Source organism: Myotis myotis, unplaced genomic scaffold (genome assembly GCF_014108235.1).
Source record: "Myotis myotis isolate mMyoMyo1 unplaced genomic scaffold, mMyoMyo1.p scaffold_m19_p_8, whole genome shotgun sequence".
Classification (NCBI taxonomy): domain Eukaryota; kingdom Metazoa; phylum Chordata; class Mammalia; order Chiroptera; family Vespertilionidae; genus Myotis; species Myotis myotis.
In genome coordinates, this window is record NW_023416390.1 from 17,270,362 (window position 1) to 17,292,219 (window position 21,858).

The 21,858-nt window shown below is 36.0% G+C and overlaps 1 protein-coding gene across 1 annotated transcript in view; it reads right to left on the reverse strand.

Annotated features, from left to right (window-relative positions):
- LOC118661479 (receptor tyrosine-protein kinase erbB-4-like) overlaps positions 1 to 21,858 on the reverse strand; it is a 513,850-nt gene that overhangs the window by 140,352 nt on the left and 351,640 nt on the right. The window contains exon 2 of the mRNA XM_036319580.1: positions 14,943 to 15,094. Coding sequence (XP_036175473.1) covers positions 14,943 to 15,094 — 152 coding nt within the window. The remainder of the gene's footprint in view (positions 1 to 14,942; positions 15,095 to 21,858) is intronic.

Here is a 21,858-nt window from a genome sequence, read left to right on the forward strand (position 1 = left end):
AGAAAACAAATATTTTTCATTGGTCTTATAAATTGTTGGGGTGGTACCACCTTACTTTGTCAATCTCATTGATAGTTACCTTCCTACAAGTGTGCTCATAAAAATATGTATAGGCGTGCTCTTTTGACACTATTAGAGTAAATCAATTTCACAAACCACAAATGCTCACTATGTGCTAGGCAAGATGCTAAGTTGCAGGATACAAATATATGTAAGTCACACTTCACAACCCATAACCTCAAGGGAACAGCCAAGTAAACATATAGCTACAACCTGGTGTCATAAATGAAATAACTGATGTGGATACTGGGAACAGTGGGAGTGAAAGGAAGAAGAATCATTTTGTTTGAGTGGGTGTGGGGAAGGCTTTACAGAAAAGAAAAACCCTCATCAAATGTAAAGAACCTTTTAAGCATTTAGATAACTGGGTCTTGAACCCTTTAGAGTTATTAAAGCAAAGTTCTGGAGGGCTGCTATTCTCCAAAGACACAGGTTTTTGTTTGTTCTGCTTATTGTAAGCCATAGGTAAGTAGTTACATTTGCATTGCTAATCATCTTATGGCAAAATCTGCTGACATTTTAGCGTTGTGTATGAGCTGTGTAGGTTAGTCAATTTTTAATGACTGTTTATCTAGACTTGGGTCGAGCCAAGGGACCAGCCCTTGATTGGTGAATCTGTTAGGGAATAAGCATTTTCCACATATGAAATTTAAATATGGAGTGCTAACTTATGAGTTTTCATTAATGGCATTAATAAACAGATATGCAATGTACAAAAAAAAAAGATTATCATAGTCTTTGGTACCTAGTAAGCACTCCAAATACAATGATTGAAGGAATCAATTTAGGAATAAGATTACAAATGGCAACTCTGAAATGTGCTATACATTTGTGTCAAGATAAAAACATATTTTACATTAATTTACTTTTAATTTAGAAAAGACAAAACTTTTCTTTAAAGTATTTCTCGTCCACTCTTTTAGGTTAAAGATTTCTACCTTCTTGAGGGACGAAGTATTAGGCTGTGTAAAATTAGCAGTGCAATATTCATACCACAGAAAATAATCAGGCTATACCTAGAGGAGCCATATCCTAATTAGCTCAGAGCTTTAAGAATTAACGTTAGAAACATAGAAAGTTGAAAAGGCTTCTCTCCACTGGAACTGAAAATGTTATATGGCAAATGAAAATTGTTAGAAATTTGTGATAACAGACCCTTCATTGCCCATATTTCTCATTTAATTTACCCCCATAAAATATCACTACGTGGTCTTTCATAAATATGATTGTGTCAATTACAAAAATATCTTCCTGTGTAAATTGCTTCCTCTCCTAGTAGCTTATTGTGTGGCTTCGCTTGGTTCTATGCTCACCACACTCCTATGGTTCCCATTATTACCCTTTGGAAGGGCAAGGTTTACCTCACATTTTAATTTTTTTATCATACAATTCTTTGTTTCCTTCAGTATTTGTTCCAGATTAGTGTTTTCAGTAGATGATAATATCCTGCTCAAATTAATTGTATAGAACTCTGAACTTTGAACTTGCCCTGCCCTATTCCTAGCCTACTTGGAGAAAATAGATTTGGAAATAGAAAAAGACCAGGTCAGATAAACTTGTTTTATTAATTCTGGCTTTCTCAAAAAATGTATCTTTGCTCTTTACTATGGATCATTTTCATAAATTTTTTAAAGGAGTGACTTTTTAAAATATATATATATATATTTATTTAAAATAAATATATATATTTATTTAAAATAAATATATATATATATTTAATTTCAGAGAGCAAGGGAAAGGGAGAGGGAGATAGAAACATCAATGATGAGAGAGAATTACTGACTGGCTGCCTCCTGCATGCCCCCACTGGGGATCAAGCCCACAACCTGGGCATGTGCCCTTGACCGGAATGGAACCCTGGACCCATAGGTCGATGCTCTATCCAGTGATCCAAACTGGCTAAGGACATTATCATAATTTTATTTCATCTATTTTTGGTATTTGAATCTTTTTCCTTTTTGGAAAGTCATCTATTTTTCAAAGGTTTTCATTTGTACTAATGAAAATCCAATCAATTTACTTCTAAAATGAAATTATTTTAGATTTTAATAAATTGAATAAAAATTTAACCATTTTATTTCACTTGTCTTTTTTACTCTAAGGTGCTGATAACTTCAAAAACAATCTTGGTGTTGTAATTTATTTTATTGTTTTTATATTTAGGGATAATTTAGTCTATTACAAAAATAGTCTTTTTCAAAAGGAGGGTTTTCCTCTTGTTTCTCTTATGTTTACATCCTGGGATTGTTTAGGCAATTAATAAACATTTACTGATAACCCTGTACAGAAGGGCATGCCATTAGGCATGATATGAAAATCTTAAGGGATAATACCAAAAACCTCCTTTTTATAACCTTACTATGAAAGTATAACATTTCCTATTTCTCAAATATAGCATTTCTTAAGTTGACTTACAGATCTCTGCCAGGTACTTTAACTCAGCATCAGTGGAACCTCTTCCACCAAATTTTCCTTCTATTTTATTCTTCATTCTCAACCACAGAAACCCATACTTGATAGCAATACTATGAATTCTATCTACTAACCATGTTTCAAATCTGTCCACTCCTTTCAAATGACAAAGACTTCCATTATCCAAGCCACTATTTTCCTGTGCTTAGACTTCTGCAATGAACGAACCAGTATTTCCACTTCAGCTTTTGATCCTCTCTACTTCTGTACTCTGTGAATGTACATCACTGTTATATCTGCCTCTCCATCCATCCATCCACCCACCCATCCATTTCAGTACATTACAGGCAGAGGGTGTTAGGCCCTTTCTCTTCCAGAAATTGATCAACACTGAATATTGAATTCCCGTTGGTTATTTACAACTATCTAGCTTCTTCTAGCCTTGAGGCTTTACACATTCTGCTACTTCTGCCTTGGATGTGTTCGTTCCACTATTCTTCAGTTTCAGGTAAGCTGCAAGGGCACTGATTTTGAGAATTCTTTATGCATCTTCTAGGCCAGCACTCTGCAATGAATATAATGTAAATCAATACTACCAGTTGCATATGTAACTTAAAGCTTTTTCATGCCTATATTTAAATAAGTAGAAAGAAACAGGTAGAATTAATGGTAATCATGTGTGATTTCAAAATCATATATCAAAAGTATCTCTTAAATATGCAATTGATATGTTAAAATGAAATATGTTATATTCTTTTTTATTTATTAAGTCCACAAATATCTGTGCATATTTAACAGTTATAGCATAACTGCATTTTGACTTTTTTGTGATAAAAACATAATACTTCTGAGTGGGTATATACCAAATTTTAAATTATTTTTAATTTGCATAAGGAAGGAGAGTGCTTATTAGATAGAGAGAGGCAAGGTTGCCTTTCCTATCAAGCACAATTTGGTGTTTGACTTTTTGCTTACAATGTAGCTCTTCTACTTCTTACATGAAAAAGACATTACCATTTTGGACATAATAACTATACATGATTTCAAAGGGAAACTTTCCAAAAGTTAAAGACCTATGACGTATTATAAATTTGGTGTCATTTGTGAATATGTTTTATAGTTTGAAATAGTACAGTGGTTAAATATATGTTGCTTTCCTTTATAACACAACACAGAGCCATGTAATCATTCTTAAAGGCAATTCACGGTTCATTTTTCAGCACTGAGTGGTTCTTAAAAACTGGGAAGGAATTAGTCAATCAAAACAGTTTTAAAAGAGTGATTCCATTGAAGTAGAAATCAAGGTGTGAACTATACCATCATTTATTACATCAGTTCAGATTTGTGGATCATTCCTATCCCTATTTCACGCTGCCCAGGCATTTCGTTCTCACCTCTATATGATCAATATTGTTTCACATTGTGAGAATTAGATTTTTGTTTCTCCCCTTGCATTTTGAGCTCTCAAGTTCAAAGAATTGATCCTGTTCATCCTGGTGCCCCTAGCATCTAACACAGTATCTGGCACATAACAGGGTATATTGTTCAAAGTTAACCTAATTTGGAGTATGTTTCCATGAAATATATTTTATAATTTTGAAAATAAAACCTAAAATTAGCAGTTTCACCTGAAATTCATTATATCTGTTTGTTATAAAAATATAATACAGTACATGCATATGGAAGCATGTATACATAATTGTTTAGCCCTACAGATTTATAATGATCTATGTTTGAGACACAATTAAAAATTTTAAAAATTTCCATTTATTTAATAAACTGAGAAAACAGTAAAGAATAGAGTCTCCTCATTTTCCTTTGGTTATTTTGCTTTTGTTTGATGTAAACTTTAAATGACATTTTCTTCCCTTAAAGCTGACAGACTCATAGACTGGATGACATATATCTCTGCTATGAAAGTTGAAAATTTTAGTTTATTAAATATGTCTAAATTAGAGATTATTAATGATGAATATACATGTATCTTTATTATCCTATTATATTATTGGATTTGGAAAGCACATTTAAAGTGAGACATTGTCATAGTTTTGTGGTATTGCAGTATGAAATTTTTAAGCTATTAACACTAATAGAAGGGAATGACTAATTCCCAGAGCTTGAATCTGACCATCAATCTACAAACTTATGTAATCCTTCTTAGGTCATGGAATATAAGATGCTGGTGCCAGTCTCTTTCTCTTTCCCTTCCTCAAGCTCTTGTCCAAGGAGGAAAGATTCAAAATAGCTTGATATGTGAGCAATTTGTTCTGTAGCCCCTGGAGTTTTCAACCAAACAAAGTGTTCACATATTCTTCTAACACTGGTTGCTAAAGACCAATGTGGATTGAGAGTGTCCCCAAGTTCAAACTGTGCACTGAGGTCCATGCCTGAGACTTGTGCAGGTACATCCCCACTGACTGTGGGGGATGCGGTAGTGAATTGTTGGAGAAGCGTTTCACCACCATGACCCAAATGTCCAGCCAACAAAGCCCACCAACTTAGACTGCTGACAAAAATCTTGGAAGTTTGCATGTTTTAATTGCAGGGATCTCCTTTTCTACTAAACCTTCACATTTGTTCAAGGTCAAATCAATAGAATTTATCAGACACTGAAATCCTTTTTCTCTAAAAGGTATCATTTCTCAAAATAAATGGGAACTGGAGCCATTCATTGGGGAACTATCTAAGAAATAAGAGTAGAATACTTGTGTAAATTCCACTGATCCCCAAATATCTCCTTCAGAATTCCATAAAACTTAAAATTCATAAGAAAAATCTATCATGTCTACCTGTTAGAATCATATGATAAATTCGTTTGCCAGGTCATGGTTTCTGGGATTTAAGACTACTGCAGACAAATGAGTCCGGTGTTTCCCAAAGGGTGGTAAACAAGACAATTCCAGGCACATAGAGTACGTTAAAGAGTACTGCATCATACTGTATGGATGCTTTTGCTTCTGATTACATCAAAGAGAAAGTCTCAGTGTGGAGTCTCTAGATCTTTAACAACTCTCTAACTCTGGCCACTCTCCTTTTCTAAGGAAGAGAGAAAGAAAGCCTGAGGCTCAGAGTCTTTGGCAGCCATGCTTTTTCTATGTATTAATGTTTTATATTTATGTTGCAGATATTGGAGTTTCATTTTTTGGTAGTAATCATGAACTTAACTTCAAAATATATTTATTTATGTATGTGACAATAAAAAATTAAAAGAGGAGTACAGTTTCATATGGGTAGCAAAGAAAAATTATAAAGGGAGTTTAATATTGACTAAAGCTGTAAAATTCCATCCTAATCTAATATTTTCATTTTACAAAAGAAGAACTGAAAACTCAGAGAGTTAAATAATTTACACTGTATCACACCATTAGTTGAAGAGTTTAGAATCTAGGTTTCCTATTTTTCCATGAACTTATTTGAAATAAGCACTATGCAGAAATGAATCATGAATGCGAATGTTTTAGGCAGGAAAGAATAGAGAGAAAGCAAGGGCAAGAGTAACATGAGACTCATATGACGGGGACCCAAAAAGCAGCTCCGGGAGAAGACTGAGATTCTTTCTGTGACATCATTCAATAAACAAAACTGTTAGTCAAGAAAGATCAGTGAAATGTCAAGTAGCTTCAGTCAAAATAAAATCTAATAGCTGAGATGGTGGTTAATAAGTTTGAACCCTCCCAAGGCAAACCACCAAAGCATATTAACATTTTAATAAAATACTCTGAGAAGTAAAAAGCACTCAAGACCCAAGGAATGAAGTTTTAAAGAATGACACATAAGCAGTGTGTTCAGGGGCCATGCTAGTATTGTCTCCAGTGGTCGGCAAACTCATTAGTCAATAGAGCCAAATATCAACAGTACAACAATTGAAATTACTTTTGAGAGCCAAATTTTTTAAACTTAAACTATATAGGTAGATACATTGTTATTAACTTAATTAGGGTACTCCTAAGGCTTAGGAAGAGCCACATTCCAGGGGCCGAAGAGCCGCATGTGGCTCGTGAACTGCAGTTTGCCCACCACAGGTCTATACCATAACCCAACATTCTCCAAATCCCTGTTTGATGCAACCTGGGTAAGAAATGTCATACATGAATAAAGTTATAATTGGAAAAATCAGGGTGAGTTTTTGAATAAAGCTGGGATTCTAGAAGTGTATTGGCTAAAACCAGATACCTTGCTAAATCAATCATTGGGAGGTTAGAGATATCACTATCTGCCTTTTGAGAAGTGAAAATATAACTAAATAGCACAGAGTATCTGCTGGGGTAGTAGGAACATTCTCCTGGACAATGGAAGAGTCCAAAAGAATAAAAAGGGCTTTAGAAGTTTTCTACCAATTTTCTGCCAAATGCACAAAATCCTGCCCCTCCTTTGCTGATCACCCTTGATTGAGTATGGGCAGTGGAAATAGAGTTGAACTGTATGGCAGAAAAGGCAGTGATACTGACAATGGATGTGAGGTTCGGAGGTACAGAGATCTGGATTCAAGACCTGGCTATACCCCCTTTCTTGCTCTTTGACTTTGACAGACATTGTCCTCCTCTGCAAAATGTTGATAACTGTGACAATGTCATTGGATCATTGTGAATATATATAGGAAACACTTAGGGAAGGCAAGAGAACTAACTAAGTAACCAACTAACTAACATTAACTGGGTGCCTATAATGTGCCAGGCTCTTTAAATTCATCTTTTCTTTCTTGTGTTCTATGATGCCAATGGCCAGAGCCTAGAAAATAAAAGGTGTTCAATTAAGAGTTCCTGTCCCTTTTCCCCATATAACAAGGCACCCATTATATTGGTAGAATGCTCTAATTGTTAGCAAAATTTTTATTTTAAGCCAAACTCTGACTCTTTTTAACTTCTGCCTAATTCTGTCTTCTGGAACAACTCAAAACTAGTCCACTCCCTTTTCTATGAGAGCCCTTCAAATATCTGAAAACAATTACTGTGCTCGCTTTAGTACTCTCCTCTCCAGGATCAACACACCCACTTTTTTCAACAGTTCCTTTGGAGATAGATCTTTCTGGAAACATGTTGTCCCAATTGCCTATTAGAGACACAATCTAAGCCAGTCCTTTAATATAGGGTCTTTATCCAAACATAATAGTCCAAATGTGGTCTGAGAAAAGATGTTAAATATGTGCTGAGTGGTTTTACTGACCAATGAATTAGACTAGTGATTTTCAACCTTTTTCATCTCATGGCACACATAAACTAATCACTAAAATTCTGTGGCACACAAAAACATATATTTTTCCTATTTGCCAAATAAAAGATATAATTTTGATTCATTCACACCCCATGGCTATTGTTGTGTTGGCTGTTGTCATTTTTTTTTTTTTTATTTGACAATCTAAGGAAAAAGAGGTCAGTGCCTTGACTAAACAGTTAGATATTGCATGATTTAAAAACTCTTGTAGCACACCAGCCAAAAATCACTGAAATAGACTATCATTGTAGCTGCACTCATGCTAGCAGGACACATGATTATTGTATGCGTATATTTGGGGGTGAGGGAAGGCTGTTACACAAGACATGATTCAACAACTCAACATCAATACAGACCAGATTTGTTTCTGTTTAAAAACATATTGCAGCAATTTGTGGTGAGGTTTCTCTTTCAGTTGGCCACAGATACAATATGAATCCTGTAATGAAGATGTAGAGGACATTAATTGGCTTAATTAGCTGTAAACTTACACTTTATTGTAAGTTCTTCAGTGAGTCTTTTCAGAATGTTCTGAGTTAAAGTTCTGCCAGGCACTGATGCATGACCCTGGGCAAGTCTGTTAACCTCTCTGGGCCTCAGTGCCCTCATCAGAAAAATGAAAGCATCCCATGATTTCACAGGGATGGTGAGAATCAATGAGAATCGCTTAATTAAAAAGAAAATTGTGGAGCAAAAGACAAATTGAAGACACTGAGGCAAAAGGTGCCTTATAAATCATGAAGAGAGAAGTCAAAGGTTTTTGAGGTGCAGTTATCCCACTCAAAAGATTAAAACCCTGAGCCATTTGGGGAGCACCATGGAGTTCATTTGACACATGCTTTCTTTATTAGCACTTTCCTATACTCTAGGCCAGTGGTCAGCAAACTCATTCCTCAACAGAGCCAAATATCAACAGTACAACGATTGAAATTTCTTTTGAGAGCCAAATGTTTTAAACTTAAACTATATAGGTAGATACATTGTTATTAACTTAATTAGGGTACTCCTAAGGCTTAGGAAGAGCCACACTCAAGAGGCCAAAGAGCCGCATGTGGCTCTGGAGCTGCAGTTTGCCGACCATGGATCTAGGCTTCCTCTCAGGTCACCAAAATCCACCCAGGCCTCAGACTTTTATTGCCTGTTTTTCTTTTCTTCTAATCATTAACCTGGCCTATCCCTTTGTAAAGGACTGGACTTCTTTCCTTTTACAGTATTCTTCTTTATTTGAATCACATTAGGTAAGGTGTGGCTCTACTTCCTTAGGGTGGATATTGGATTGCTGACCCCATGAATGCTAACACCTTCCCCACGACCACCTTCATGGGGAGTAATAGGTTAAGGAAGTCCCTCTGTATTCCTAGTTTACTAATAGATTTTGCCATGAATGGGTGTTACATTTTGTCAAATGCTTTTTCTGAATCTATTGATATAATCATTTTTATTGTCTTTTTTAGCCTGTTAATGTGATAGATTACATTAATTGAATTTCAGATGCAGAACCAGCCTTTCATACCTGTGATAAATCCTACTTGGTTATGATGTATAAATCTTTTCATACTATTTTTGTTTTTGACTTGCTAATATATTGTTGACAATTGTTGACATCTATGTTCATGAAAAATGGTCTGTAGTTTTCTTGTAATATCTTTGTCTGGTTTTGGTATTCGGGTAATATAGAATGAGTTGGGAAGTATTCCCTCTGCTTCTATACTTTGAAAGATATTGTGGAAAATTCATGTAATTTCTTCCTTAAAGGTTTGATAGGATTCATCAAGGAATCCATCTGAGCCAGGTGCATTTTGTTTTGGAAAATTATTAATTTTTGATTCAATTTCTTTAGATATAGGCTGAATTAAGCATAAAACCAGCACAGTGCCTTGCACCTATCTCAACAAATAGTATGTTTCGGTATTAGTCCATGAGAACCCAAAAGGTGTAACTCTAAGAATGCCTGTAAATAGTTTCTTATTATAGGGAATTCAGTTTCTGTATAACAAAATTCACTGGGAGAAACCCACTTAACCCAGCTCATCAAGGAGCCAAAGTTGACTGAACAGTTATTCTCATTTACTTTATCTGCTCAAAGAACCAAAGTTGACTGAACGGTTATTCTCATTTACTTTGCACATCGTTTATATAAACTGATGAAAATGCAAAGTACATATCACAGTCCAACACAGGGTGCTACGAATGTAATAATGGGAGGAAATCGGTGAGGCACAGTAAGAATTTTGGCCATTATACTCGGAGGAAAAGTTTTAAGAAAGAGATATGATCTAGCATGTAGTTCATATTTACTTGTACTTTCCTGTTTTTCTTAAAGGACTCTTCTCAATGCTTTATTCATCTCTCATTGATTCTAGGGTGAATGCTTCTTAATGCTTCCATGTGATGATGTCTTTTAGATTACTGAAACAGACCTCACTCATTAGGTAGAGCATCTGCATCTTTTTTTTTTTTTTAGCTATTGATCGCCTCTTAATAAACAACCAAGTATTTGCCTTGCAATTTCACCTCTCTGAAAATGCAAAATCACTACCACCCAAAAGCTGAACCTCTAAAAAGCTTTGTAAAAATGCATTGTGAGGTCATCAGAACCTTGCTCAATAGTGACTGCCTTGGGAGTCAAAGAAGGAAGGAAAAAAAAACAATAGCGTTAATAAAGCCAGATTTTACTAAGGTTCAACGAAGTGCCAGGAACCATGATAAAAACTTTAATTTTCAGAAACAAGTATGGCACTGAATTAATAAGAGAATTTACTTCAACATTCAAGTAGATATTTTGATTTCCATGTAGAAATTTAAAAGAAATTATTTTAAAGGTGCTTATATTTACTAAAACAAATATCTTAATTTTTATCACTCTCATTATATATTTAAATATAATATTTTATAGTTAAGTGGGTTCAAATTAGGGAGCAGGGTAAATAATTGCAGTGTTTCTAAATGCAACAGATTTCACATTTTATTTTTCCACTCTTGAACTTTAAATTATACTCTTTGTGATTAAAGAGAGACCTTTAAAACTGTTTTGATCTTATATAAAACTGTTTGTCAAGTTTGTCCTTTTTTTAAAAGAAAATAAGATGTTTCATTTAAGACAGAAAAATAAAGCTAATAAAATGAACATAAGTATGATTTTTATGAAAGGTTTTACTTAATTATATTCCAGTATGTGGATTTTAGAAGTAAATAGTATCCCATTGTCCAAATGCTTCTATTTAGTCTCTTATCATTTATTCTCTCTCTTGGAACCAAAGTCTTTGCTACTTACATATAAAAGAGGTGAAGAAATAACCATTATATACCCAATTCCCCAGATCAGAGTATCTAAGAATCATGGAGTGAAGTGGGCTTGCTACCTGCATTTTTCTCTAATTAAGGTTAATGAAAGCCTATAAAATCATTATACTCAACATTTAAGCCAAATTTAAATAATACAACCCCCAGAGGTATAAAGGAACACTTTGCATCTGTTCAGTATCCTAATAAATTCATTTCTAATTTAAGTACATTTGCAACAAGGGCATTGTTTTCTGGAAGTGCATTACAATTTAGGGACTTAAAAAACTTCTATTAAGCAATTTTACTTTTATTAATATTCTCCTAGAAACATATATGGTTATAATAATTTGACTTAATCCTAGAAAAATGTAACTAATTAATATTTACATATATAAGTATATATGGTCACTAATTTATATTTATATTGCATGCATGTATATTTATATATGTTAAAATTATAAATTATATTGATATATTTCTTATAACTATCTTATCCAATGCTTCCTCAAATATTTATTTTCTAATAGATGTACATATTTTTTAGGTACTACTGAGTTTGTTATATATTTAATATTTTTAATAAAGAGAGAAATTGTTGAATACACTTTAATATTTCTTTTCAATGGTTAAGAATAAAGTCCTTTTAAAATATATTTATATAACTACCAAATCAATAATGTAGACATTTAATTTTTTTATTGTTATCAATTTCAGAGACAGGATGGGAGAGGGAGAGAGAGATAGAAACATCAATGCTGAGAGAATCATTGATCAGCTGGCTCTAGCACATTCCACATTGGGGATTGAGCCTGCAACTCAGACATGTGCCCTGACTGGGAATGAACCTAGATCTCCTGGTTCTAGGTTCATGGGTTGATGCTCAACCACTGAGTACCACTGGCTGGACTGTTTTTATTGATTTAAAGAGCAGGAAACATTGATGAGAATCATTGGTTGGCTATTGCCGGAAGCCGGTCCACCCTTGCTGCTTGACACAGCCGCTGCAGGGAAGAAACATCTGCACAGCTTATGTTTCAAGGGATCTGGCATGTATGACATATGTTCACTCCCCCTCTTAGTGCTATGTGTTTTAAACAGGACCACCTCCCCGAGAAAGGTTGTTTCCCCAGGTTAGGGATTAATAGGGCTAAGGAAGAGAATAAATCAGTAAATCCCCCTAGTGTTACAGAAATACCATGTACTACTTATGAAGAACTTGGACTAAGACTGTTGGCAATAAATTTGGGACTTGTTGGGCCCACGTCCCCAGGGGTCTGCCCACCAGGGAAAGCACCAAAGCCTATACCCCTGGAGATCCACCTACACAGGGCAGTCCCAGGGAAGGCAAGCAGCGAGGCTGGGAGGACATAACCTTTACTGGGTAGGATAATCTCCTTCAGTCACTTCCTTGTAGCCTATCAGTAGAGCAGTGACCTTGGAATAGCCCTTGTAATGGAACACAGAGATTAACCTAGACAAGATTAAAATCAACAGAATTAGATAGAGACAGGATTTTTGGCTAAGGTCAGGTAAGAAACAAGGAACTGTAGAACGTGACCAAAAACATACCATGATGTAATTATAGAGGCATGCTTATGGGATCAAATAGTTTAAATATAGATGTAACAGGACAATGAAAGGGAGAACCTCCCTATGCTGATCAACTGAATGCTGCCTTCATATCATTCCTTTTTCGCCAACTCCGTCCACACCTTGAGGAAACCCTGAACCTGCTGGGGCTGGACCCCAACAGGCTACCTCTTGCACACTCCACACTAGGGATTGAGCCCCCAACCCTGCCATGTGCCCTGACCAGGAATCCAACCATGACCTCCTGATTTGCGCTCAACCACTGATCCATGCTGACTGGGCAACACTTCATCCTTTGGTTTATCATGTAGGATTGCTGAAGAGCATCAGAATTTTTAATCAATGTATATTTTCAGATGAAATGGTATTTAACCTCTAAGGAAAAATATATTTCCCTAGGATAAGTGTAAATTGCATAGCTTTTTCAAATGTAACACAAGTTCTATGATTAGATTTAGTACAAAAAATAAACAAGTTTCAATTTAAAAACCAGCTGTAAATACATACATACAAAATTGTATATGTATTTGTCTAACAGTCTTAGGAACAACTTTCAGAAAGCTCTGAAAATTCCATTTAACTCAGAATGTCTGCTTTGGCCCAACAGACATATTTAAATAGTATTCTCTCTACTTCCTTTTTAATATTCTCCATCGCACCTAGCTAAAATTTTGTCATCTAAATACAGCAAATATGTTCTACTTCAGCACAAATGTAGTTGTACATGAAATTCCGACAAAATAAGAGGAATTACATATAAATTGGAATACCCTATCTACTCTCATGCTGTTTACCTGACTGATGTATTTCTTTTAGGTGAAGTTTCTTTGAACATATTGAAGATTAGTTCTAAGGATTTTGAATGTTCATCTTCATAGTCCTTTTTTGACATCTGTTCCAATTGGTGACTATTGTGCTCAATGAGTAATTAGTAAGAGAATGCAGATACTTGAAATAGGAATCTTATTTCCTTGCCAGCCATTTAACGGATTTATGAATGTACCACTTATTTATCTCACAAAGCTATTCAGGAAAAATTTAAATTCAGGCTTGTTCTCCCAATGAAAATGTGTACACAGCTGAAAGAGACATGCTGTATTAGAAAATGTTGCACTTACATTATCTACATTATCTTTTATGTGTGAGAATATAATACATGTGGACCCACCTTATTATACCACAGATCTTTCATTTAAATGGTGGTTTCCTCTCCTACTTTTAATGACTCTAAAATATGACAACCCTTCTCATCCTGCTTTCTTTCCATCTCTCCAACAAAATCTCTCCCACACAAGTCATTCCCTCTGGTATTTAATGAGCTAAAAACAGTCACAGATAGGCAGTGGTAGCTGGTGTTTACACAACTATTCAATACATCATTTTCCAACCCAAAGGAATGAAGTATTTTGTAAATTACCTATTTTCTTTTAAATATAAATTCTCCAAGATAGGGTTTTGCTAAATCATGCTATGCAGCATAAAGCTTAGCCCAGGCATAGATATAAATGTGAGCAAGGAGGATAAGGGAAACAAACACACAAATATAAAACCACCCCCTTATGCAGTTGGATTTAATTCTAGTCAGATGCTCTGATGTAGGCTGAAATGGAAATATTTCAGAATTTTATATGAAAGCTGACTGGCTGCTCATCCTTACTGAAAACAGCTAAGGGGTAGGCAAAGCGAGGTTACTTGTTGCAACTTGAAACTCATTATTGTGATGTACCATCCCTGATTTTACTGTAAGAAAACCATGCTAATGAAGCCAAGGTCTTAGGTGACAGTGAGCCAATCAGCATCATACAGTCTCTGAGTTACAGCTTTATCTGCTTTCTTTGAAAGATCTGTCCTTAGAAGAGAAACTATGTGTGAGTATGAAATAGTGTCTGTCTATTACCAGCACTGGAAAAGCAATGCAAATTCTATGTCTTATAGAGAATGATTGAAAATCAACATTGTCTCATTACAGTAATAGAAAATAATCTACAATTTCCAACATGAAAGAGAAAGGAGTGGGAAAGGATATTACTACCTAAAGATAAAATTAGTATCTGATTAGTACCGTGACTCTCCTAGTTTTCCTCTCTCCTACAATTCAGAACAAAGACAGACTTGCTAGATGGCATGCACTACACCCTGGCAGAATCTTGGTCAGTCTTAGGGCAACAGTAACTGCTCTAAACTCAGAGTGCCAGTCACCATGGCAGTGCTACTAGAACTCTTGCTCTCTCTCTGGTTGTGTCTTGGTATCTCTTCTCTCTGCCTACAGACGTGGTCCTTGCTGGCCAGAAGAGCACTACTGTCAGATACAAGCAAGCTGATCTATCACTATGCATCGGGACACCACTATTCGCTCGCAAAGAAGAGATAGGAGACAACTGTACCCGCATAAAGGAGAGGTCCCGGTTGTGCTCGATGCTGGTTATCTCCAGGTTGCCCATGACTACCTCACAGTTCTCATAGTACTTGCGCAAGGCTCGATACTGCTGCTCCAGGTCAGAGAGAGAGCTCAGCTTATTCTCTGTTCCTGCACACACTGCCAAGACAAGAAGATACACGGGGAGTTATATAACCTTCACATGACAAGTACAATATCATCTCCCTCAACTCTGTATTCCACACATTACCACAATGCCCCCAATTAAAATATTAAAATGTCATTAAGATCCATAACCCACACACTGATATCTGTACTTTTATTTTTCCAGCTTTATTGAGATATAACATTGTGTAAGTATAACGTGTACAGCATGTTGATTTGATACATTTATAGATATTTGCAAATTTATTATCAATAGCTAGCTAACACCCCCATCACCTCACACAGTTACTATACCTTTTTTGTGGTGAGAACATTTAAAATTTATTCTTAGCAACTTTCAAGTAGATAATATGATATTGTTATTTATAATCACCATGCTGCACATTAGATGCCCAGAACAGATTCATCTTATAACTGAAGTGTATACTCTAACATATACCCCATATCTCCTACCCCAAAGCCCCTGGAAACCACCATTCTTCTTTCTGTTTTTATGAATCAGCTTTATTTTATTCCACATATAAGTAATATTACATATTTTCATTCATAAGTTGCATGTGTTAATGACAGAGAGTAAGAAGCCATAGGTTCCATAGAAACATGTAGCAAGGAGATAAATTTAAATAATCACACTTCTAATGAGCACATAAAGCATGTAAATACATTTAATTTCATTTAAACAAGAATTTCTTTTGGACTTATAATTCACCCTATTTTCTATCAGGGTTCATTCTGCATATGAAAATAAATAAAAAGCAAAAGATGATGAAAATAACATTTTTTTTTCAATCTTAATTTATGTTTATTGTTGAAAGTATTATAGATGTCTCCTTTTTTTTTTTTTTCTTCCATTGACCCACTCCAACCCCAACCCACCCCTCCCTGGCCTTCACTACACTATTATCTGTGACCATGGGCTATGATATTCCCTATTGCAAAATAAGCTGAATACAATTTTTACATAATTAACACTTGGGTTTTTAAATCCTCAAAATACTACCTTTTAAAATACAAATAATAAATACTTGGATTGAAACATTTATAAGAATATACTACAAAAAAGATTGTATAATAAAATATAACCTTTTGCCGAAACCGGTTTGGCTCAGTGGATAGAGCGTCGGCCTGCGGACTGAAAGGTCCCAGGTTCGATTCCAGTCAAGGGCATGTGCCTGGGTTGCGGGCACATCCCCAGTGGGAGATGTGCAGGAGGCAGCTGATCGATGTTTCTCTCTCATCGATGTTTCTAACTCTCTATCTCTCTCCCTTCCTCTCTGTAAAAAATCAATAAAATAAAATAAAAAAAATATAACCTTTTTATATAAACAGGGTCATTACTACATATATTCATCAATGTACTGAGATATAATGGACTGTTAATAAATGATCTTTGTTTGCTATATTTGGGGGCACGGTTATTGAATCTGTTCAAATGTGAGCACATGAGTGTACAAACGTGTGCTTCTTGGTTGTGTGTGTGTTGATATCTTTTCCGTCCTCTAGAAGTCAGAGTTTTAGTGATGGCTTTAGTTCTCATGGCTTATATACTTGCCTGAACAAAATCTATACCATTAAATGTGCCAATTTGAATATTTAATGAAGCGAAAAACTCTATTATGGATCTTATAATAGTATATAAAGTTTAAAAAATATATAGTGAGTAAATATTCTTTGAGTAAGTTACATAATACCAGAGGCCTGGTGCACAGATTCGTGAACCGGTGGGGTCCCTCAGTGTGGCTTGCGGGGACTGGGCCAAAACCAGTGGTCCAACACTGCCTGCCACTCCTGCCTGTTGCTCCCGCTCATGCTGGCCCCACTTGCGCCCAGTCAGTCTTGATTGGGAGAGGCTCGAGCTGCTGCAGCAGCACTCTCCAGCCATGAGCCCTGCGTCTGGCACCCTTTGGTCAGCTGAGTGGCGTTCCCACTGTGGGATCACACTGACCACCAGGGGGCAGCTCCTATGTTGAGCGTCTGCCCCCTGGTGTTCAGGGCACAACATAGCAACTGGTCGAACAGTCATTCAGTCACTTAGGCTTTTATAGATAGACTAGAGGCCTGGTGTACAAAAATTTGTGCACTCGGGGGGAGAAGAGGGTCCCTCAGCCCGGCCTGTGCCCTCTCGCAGTCTGGGACCCCTCAGGGGATGATCACCTGCTGGCTTAGGCCCACTCCCCAGGGGATTGGGCCTAAGATGGCAATCAGACATCCCTCTGGCAGTCCGACAGCCCTAGGGGGATATCCACTTGCCAGCGGGGAGCAGGCCTAAACTGCAGTCGGACATCCTTAGCGCTGCTGAGGAGGCAGGAGAGGCTCCCACAACCACCACTGTACTGGCAGCCATCACCCTGGCTTGTGGCTGAGCAGAGCTTTTCCCATGTGAGAGCGCCCTGACCACCAGGGGGCAGTTCTTGCATTGAGCGTCTGCCCACTGGTAGTCAGTGTGGGTCATAGTTACCGATCATTCCCAGTCTTTCTGTTGTTAGGGTCAGTTTTCATATTACCCTTTTACTATATAGGACAGAGGCCTGGTGCACAGGTGGGGGGCGGCTGGTTTGCCCTGAAGGGTGTCCCGGATCAGGGTGGGGGTCCCGCTTGGGTGCCTGGCCAGCCTGGATGAGGGGATGATGGCTGTTTGCAGCTGGTCACACCCCCTTCAGGGTGAGGGTCCCCACTGGGGTGCCTGGCCAGTCTGGGTGAGGGGCTGAGGGCTGTTTTCAGGCTGGCGGGTGACTGAAGCTCCCAACCTCTCCTTTTTTTCTTTTATTCTGGGATTTATTTACATTCTATGGCTGCACTGGAGCTGACAGCCGGCTTAAGCTCTGAGACTTGGCTCCAGCTCTGAGACCTCAGGTGCTGAAAGCAGGTATCTGGGTTTGTTTGGCTTCTATAATTGAAACACTGTTGCAGCTCCAGCTCTGAGGCCCGGCTGGCTAAAAGCAGGTTTCTGGGGTTTGTTTAGCTTCTATAATTGCAACATTGTTTCTTAGAGTCTAAGCTCAGAGCCCAGCAGCAGCAGGCGGGGAACCTTGGCTTCCTCCTTCACTGGGGCAAGCAAGCCTCCTGTTCGCTTCAGCTGCCTGGCTGCCGGCCACCATCTTGGCTGGCAGTTAATTTGTATGTCTCGCTGATTAGCCAATGGGAAGGGTAGCAAAGTTATGGTTAATTACCATGTTTCTCTATTATTAGATAGGATGATGATAGATAGATAGATGATAGATAGATAGATAGATAGATAGATAGATAGATAGATAGATACATAGATACATAGATACATAGATAGATAGAAATAGATATAGATAGATAGAAATAGATATATAGATATAGATAGAGATATAGATATAGATATAGATATAGATATAGATATATAGATAGATATAGATATACAAAATTTAAGGCAAGATATAACATGTAAACTTTGAAGACACTGGAAACAGAACCTGGTTATCATGTCATACACATATTTGTGTGCCATGTACACAGAAATGACAAAGTAGTCATGATCCTATGTGGTGTTCAATGGAATGGGATTTAGTACAGAATGAAAAAAATTCTAGGTGTGTATATTTTAATAGTTAGGGCCACCTTAAAGCCTGCTTTGCCTATCGACACATTTAAAATAACAAAAGTTAGATCCAAAATTCGAAAAGTAATGTAGACCTTTAATCACATTATAAGCACATTATAAAAACAAAACACAACCTTCTCTTGTTTGGATTTCTAAAACGCACCAAACAGTACATTTTCTAGAAGTACTCTTTTAATAGTGGAATTGGGTCCCTCTAAAGGATTTATTGAAGTCCTAACCCCTGGTACTTGTGAATGTGACCTTATTTTGAAATAGGGCCTTTGTAGATGTAATCAAGTTAAATGATGATATTAGGGTAGGCCCTAATCCAATATGATTCATGTCATTCTAAGAAGAGCAAAACACAATGTGAATACATAGGGAGAAAGCCATGAGGTCACAGAAGCAAAGATGGGGGTGATGCAGCTATAACCTAAGAATGCCAAGAATTAATGGTCATCACCAGAAGCAAAGAAAAGGCAAAGACAGATTCCACCAGGAGTCTCAGAGGGAGCAAGACCCTCCTGCTACCTTGCTATTGAACTACTGAAACTGTGAAAGAATAAATGACTTGTTTTACGCCACTTAAATTATAATCCATGATTTTCATTTTATTGCTCTCAGCACTTTGTTATAGGAGTCCTAGAAAACAAATACATAATCTTTAGACTATTTCTCATTGAAACCTCACATTTAAAGAAATTGTAAAGATCACCTCTTCTCTCCAGGGTCCTATAGCTTATCACCTTCTAGCCATTCTCCCTTTCTCCGTTCTGAACGCCAAGTCCCTCATAAAGCATGATGGAATTCATTTATTGTTTTTGGGAAAGTTGTTTTTGTAGAGTGATAAGGATGGATGCAAAGACATCTAGAATCCTCAACATCCATTCTCTTCTTCCTTCACAGTAACAGACTGAACAATATTAGCCATGCATGTTGCCACCCCAAATACAGAGTACATTTCTCTGCTCATCTTGGAGGTAAGATTAGCAAGTGAATAAGTTAGGACATATTCTATAACGCCTTCCTAGAACTTTATTTAAAACTTGGTTGGAGCCTGACAATGCCTCCTTTCTTCTTCACATCTTTCTGCAATCTGCTGGCTGAATTAGAAACGTGGAAGCTTAAACATGAACCATCATCTTGGACCACAAGGATGAGAGAAATGTCTTAGAGCATGGATGGGGAACATTTCTTCCGCCAAGGGCCATTTGGATATTTATAACATCATTCACTTCATATAAATGTATGTTGTTATGAAAAAAGCTCCCTGATTTATTGAATTTTGAGTCCCACCTGCAATACCTTGGCATGGTCACACCAAATGACTTCTTGGGCTTTTATAGCATTTGGGCCAGACATTCCCCACTACTGCCTTAGAGAGATTGAGAAATGAGCTAAAAATAATCAGGGTTTTCATACAATGGAGATTTTACATTGTTTTATTATCATTAACATCAGGATAATGGTGAATTTTTTTCCTAGCTACTGCAATAGTATACAAAGAAATGATTAAAGTCTAATTACATTCTATTGTTTTGACCTTAAGTAATGTTAGCAATTCTGTCTGGTTGTTCGACTGAATTTATTCAAATCATAATGAAACAAAAATCATTCCTGATCATCTGAACATTTTACTGGTTCTGTGGAAGTTTACATTGTTACTAAAACCAACAAACACCAAAAAAAATGAATTTCTATTGATACCTACAATAATATCCAACACAAGGAAGAGAACAAGAAACAACTGATTTGTGTACATGATCTTTGTGATCAAGATCAAAATCCAGCTTTTTATTCCAATTCATTCTAGAGACCAAGAAACATAATAATCCATGATTTTCATTTTATTACTCAGTAAATTTATAACAAAATATTTGTAAACTTGTTAAATGGCTGTTGAAAAAAGCTACTATTATATAGTTCATGAAATACAGATTTTAATTATTTCAAATTTATCTGAAGACAAGCTTATATTTAAATGCAATTACTGATGGGAGTAATTAAGCATCACTTAATTAACTTGCTGTGCCATTTCTAAACTATATACAATGACACATTGCAATTTATGTACAACCTGTGTTCTACAAGTTTCTTTCAATTGGAAATAAAACCGTTACTATAATATTAATATATTTAAAAATCAACATGTAAACTTCTAAATGAAAAAGTTTCTAAAATATTTAGTGTATTCCTTTCTACAGAATCTTAAACAAATTTTGAGCGAAACATCTATTAATATAATAATAATGTATTTTTGCATGTGTGTCATCCTGCATATATGAGGTACTTAATAAATTATTATTAATTTGTATTACAAAAATATGTTTATATAAGAAATCCTCAAAGTCTGTAAACTCTTTGAAGACAGATGTAATATTTTAATTATTTTGAATGTGTTGAGCTATAAAGCACACAGTGCTTTGCAAGAAATTACCTTCTCATAATATCCATTTAATTGCTATAAAACAATTATAACTCATATTCAGATAATAACCCTCAATTCAGAACAGTATCCATTGTTCAATCAATGATCAGTTGTGTTTTGTATATACAATATAATAAGTATTTTTCAACAACAAAATAATCCTCCAATAAACAGAAAATCTGATTTATCAGAATATTCTATTTTCCAAACATTTTGGTTTTTGGAACTTTCACTACACACAGTTCCATTTTGGAAATATTTTTGTCTTAGAGAGAATCTCCTTTATATTTGTTTGACTGAAGCTACATAACCAGTTCTATTCCTCTAAACTTTTATCTTGAAAGACAGACTTGATTTTAAAATAACTAGCTTGGATAGATGCATAAAAACTGTTTGTATGTGTCTTCATGTTGCCTTCACTGAATGCCTCACAACTTCCATTTGTCAATCGATTTTACAATCAAGCAATGTTTACAAGACAATGCTAAAGCCATCAAGTTTCATTGATTTCACACAGCTGTTTATCAAACAGAATTGAAAATTCATTTCACCAGCCAAAACAAGTTTAACAAAATTCAGCCCCCTTTGCCAACACTATTATAAAGTCCTTAAACTATAAGCTTACAACAGTTCAAGCTTCAAATGTCTTGAATTTGTATATGCTCCTTAGAGTTTTCATCCAACTGTAACTCCAGGAGTAAAGCTATATATGAGGCCTTGATAAAATTTCCAATTATTGTATTTGGTCTGATTCCATTGTAA